Here is a 1,488-nt window from a genome sequence, read left to right on the forward strand (position 1 = left end):
AACTAATTTCAACCTGTGTCCAATCAGGGTGGAGAGTGTGCATAGACTATAAGATACTAATGTGACAATCTGGAAGGACCACTTTCCATTGTCATTCATTGACCAGATGTAAGAGAGGTTAGCTAGACATGAATATCATTATTTTCTTAATGGATATTCCGGCTATAACCAAATCCCAATTGCTTTAGAAGATCAACAAAAGACCACTTTTACATGCCCATATGGAACATTTGCTTACAGGCATATGCCCTTTGGGCTTTGCAATGCTCCTACTATGTTTCAACGATGCATGATGAGTATTTTTCTGATATTAAGGCATTTTGGGCTATCAAACAACTGAATTTTGATCTGTCTAATGCTGGTACTTATAGAGGACTCCAACTAGCAGAGTTAGAGGAGATTAGGAATGATGCCTATGATAATGCTAGGATTTATAAGGCGAAAATCAATTGTTTTTATGATAGAAAAATCCTTAGGAAGTCTTTCACTCCTGGTGATAAGGTTTTGCTTTACAATTCTAGGTTGCATATTTTTTTCAGGCAAGTTGAGATCCCATTGGGATGGTCCTTATATTGTGCAGACTATTTTTTCTCATGGTGCTGTTGAGGTTTTGAACCCTAGCATCAGTGTAATTTTCAAGGTCAATGGTCAGAGTCTAAAGCCATTCTTTGAGCTTCCTACTGCTACTAGTGAAGAGGTCATGGATCTCGACGAACCTCTTTACACAAATGACTGAATTTTACACAGGTATGACCTCCCTTGCATTGTCTTTGCTTTTAATTCTTTCTACCCATGGAGGACATCCCATGGAGGACATTACATGACTTAAGTGTGGGGGAGGAAAATCAGTTTCTTTTGTTTTTTTTTTTTTCCTTTGTTTGTTTTTCTTTTGTTTTTGAGCTTGCTAAGGATGAAATCCTACTTTGGCTTTTGGTTAATGATCATACCATTCGGTTGCTTGATGTATGAAAGTAAGAATTTTTTATTATGGTACCCATCTTGAAAACATAAAAACAACATTGAGAACAAAGGAACAAGCCTGTGTCTTGAGGTGCGACTCTCTTTTGAAAATAAGAAACCCTTGTTTTACAATGTTGGACCATATGTAAGTCTGTGGGTTCCTTGTACTCTTGATTTGGAGTTGAGACTTCCCTTTTAGATGGGCATGAGTTGACGAATACACAATTTTAAATGAAGTGTGGAAAGTAATAGTAAGAGTTGACTCCCTTGGAACTAGATAGGGCATTGCACCTCAGGAAGCGTGTTGTCTTGATCAAAACTCTTAGGGAGGAAATTGCTAAAAGAACTCTAGCATCACTGTCAATGTGGGCATATAAAAAAAGTGAAGCTATATAGTAACTTGGGTGTCTGGTGTTTGCTCCACCATATCATTCAGGCCAACAGTAGTGGAGTAGAATAGAGTCATTATAAAAATAAATTAATAATTAAAAAAAATAAAAACACGCAGCAAAAAGTATGTGCAAATGT

General features: G+C 36.9%; 1 protein-coding gene across 1 annotated transcript; it reads left to right on the forward strand.

Moving 5' to 3' along the window:
* The first annotated feature begins 285 nt into the window (after positions 1-285).
* Positions 286-736, forward strand: LOC122063598. The gene is made up of 2 exons (XM_042627300.1): positions 286-451; positions 540-736. The coding sequence occupies exons 1-2, from the start codon at positions 286-288 to the stop codon at positions 734-736; spliced, it is 363 nt and encodes a 120-aa protein (XP_042483234.1).
* Positions 737-1,488: the final 752 nt, after the last annotated feature.

Source organism: Macadamia integrifolia, unplaced genomic scaffold (assembly GCF_013358625.1).
Source record: "Macadamia integrifolia cultivar HAES 741 unplaced genomic scaffold, SCU_Mint_v3 scaffold1374, whole genome shotgun sequence".
NCBI classification, from domain to species: domain Eukaryota; kingdom Viridiplantae; phylum Streptophyta; class Magnoliopsida; order Proteales; family Proteaceae; genus Macadamia; species Macadamia integrifolia.

Excerpts from the sequence above, each read along its gene's own strand:
- LOC122063598 (XM_042627300.1), top strand. The coding sequence starts at position 286 with ATGCATGATGAGTATTTTTCTGATATTAAGGCATTTTGGGCTATCAAA. Across the intron at positions 452-539 it reads TTATAAGGCGAAAATCAATT|GCAAGTTGAGATCCCATTGG; the intron begins GTTTTTATGATA and ends TATTTTTTTCAG.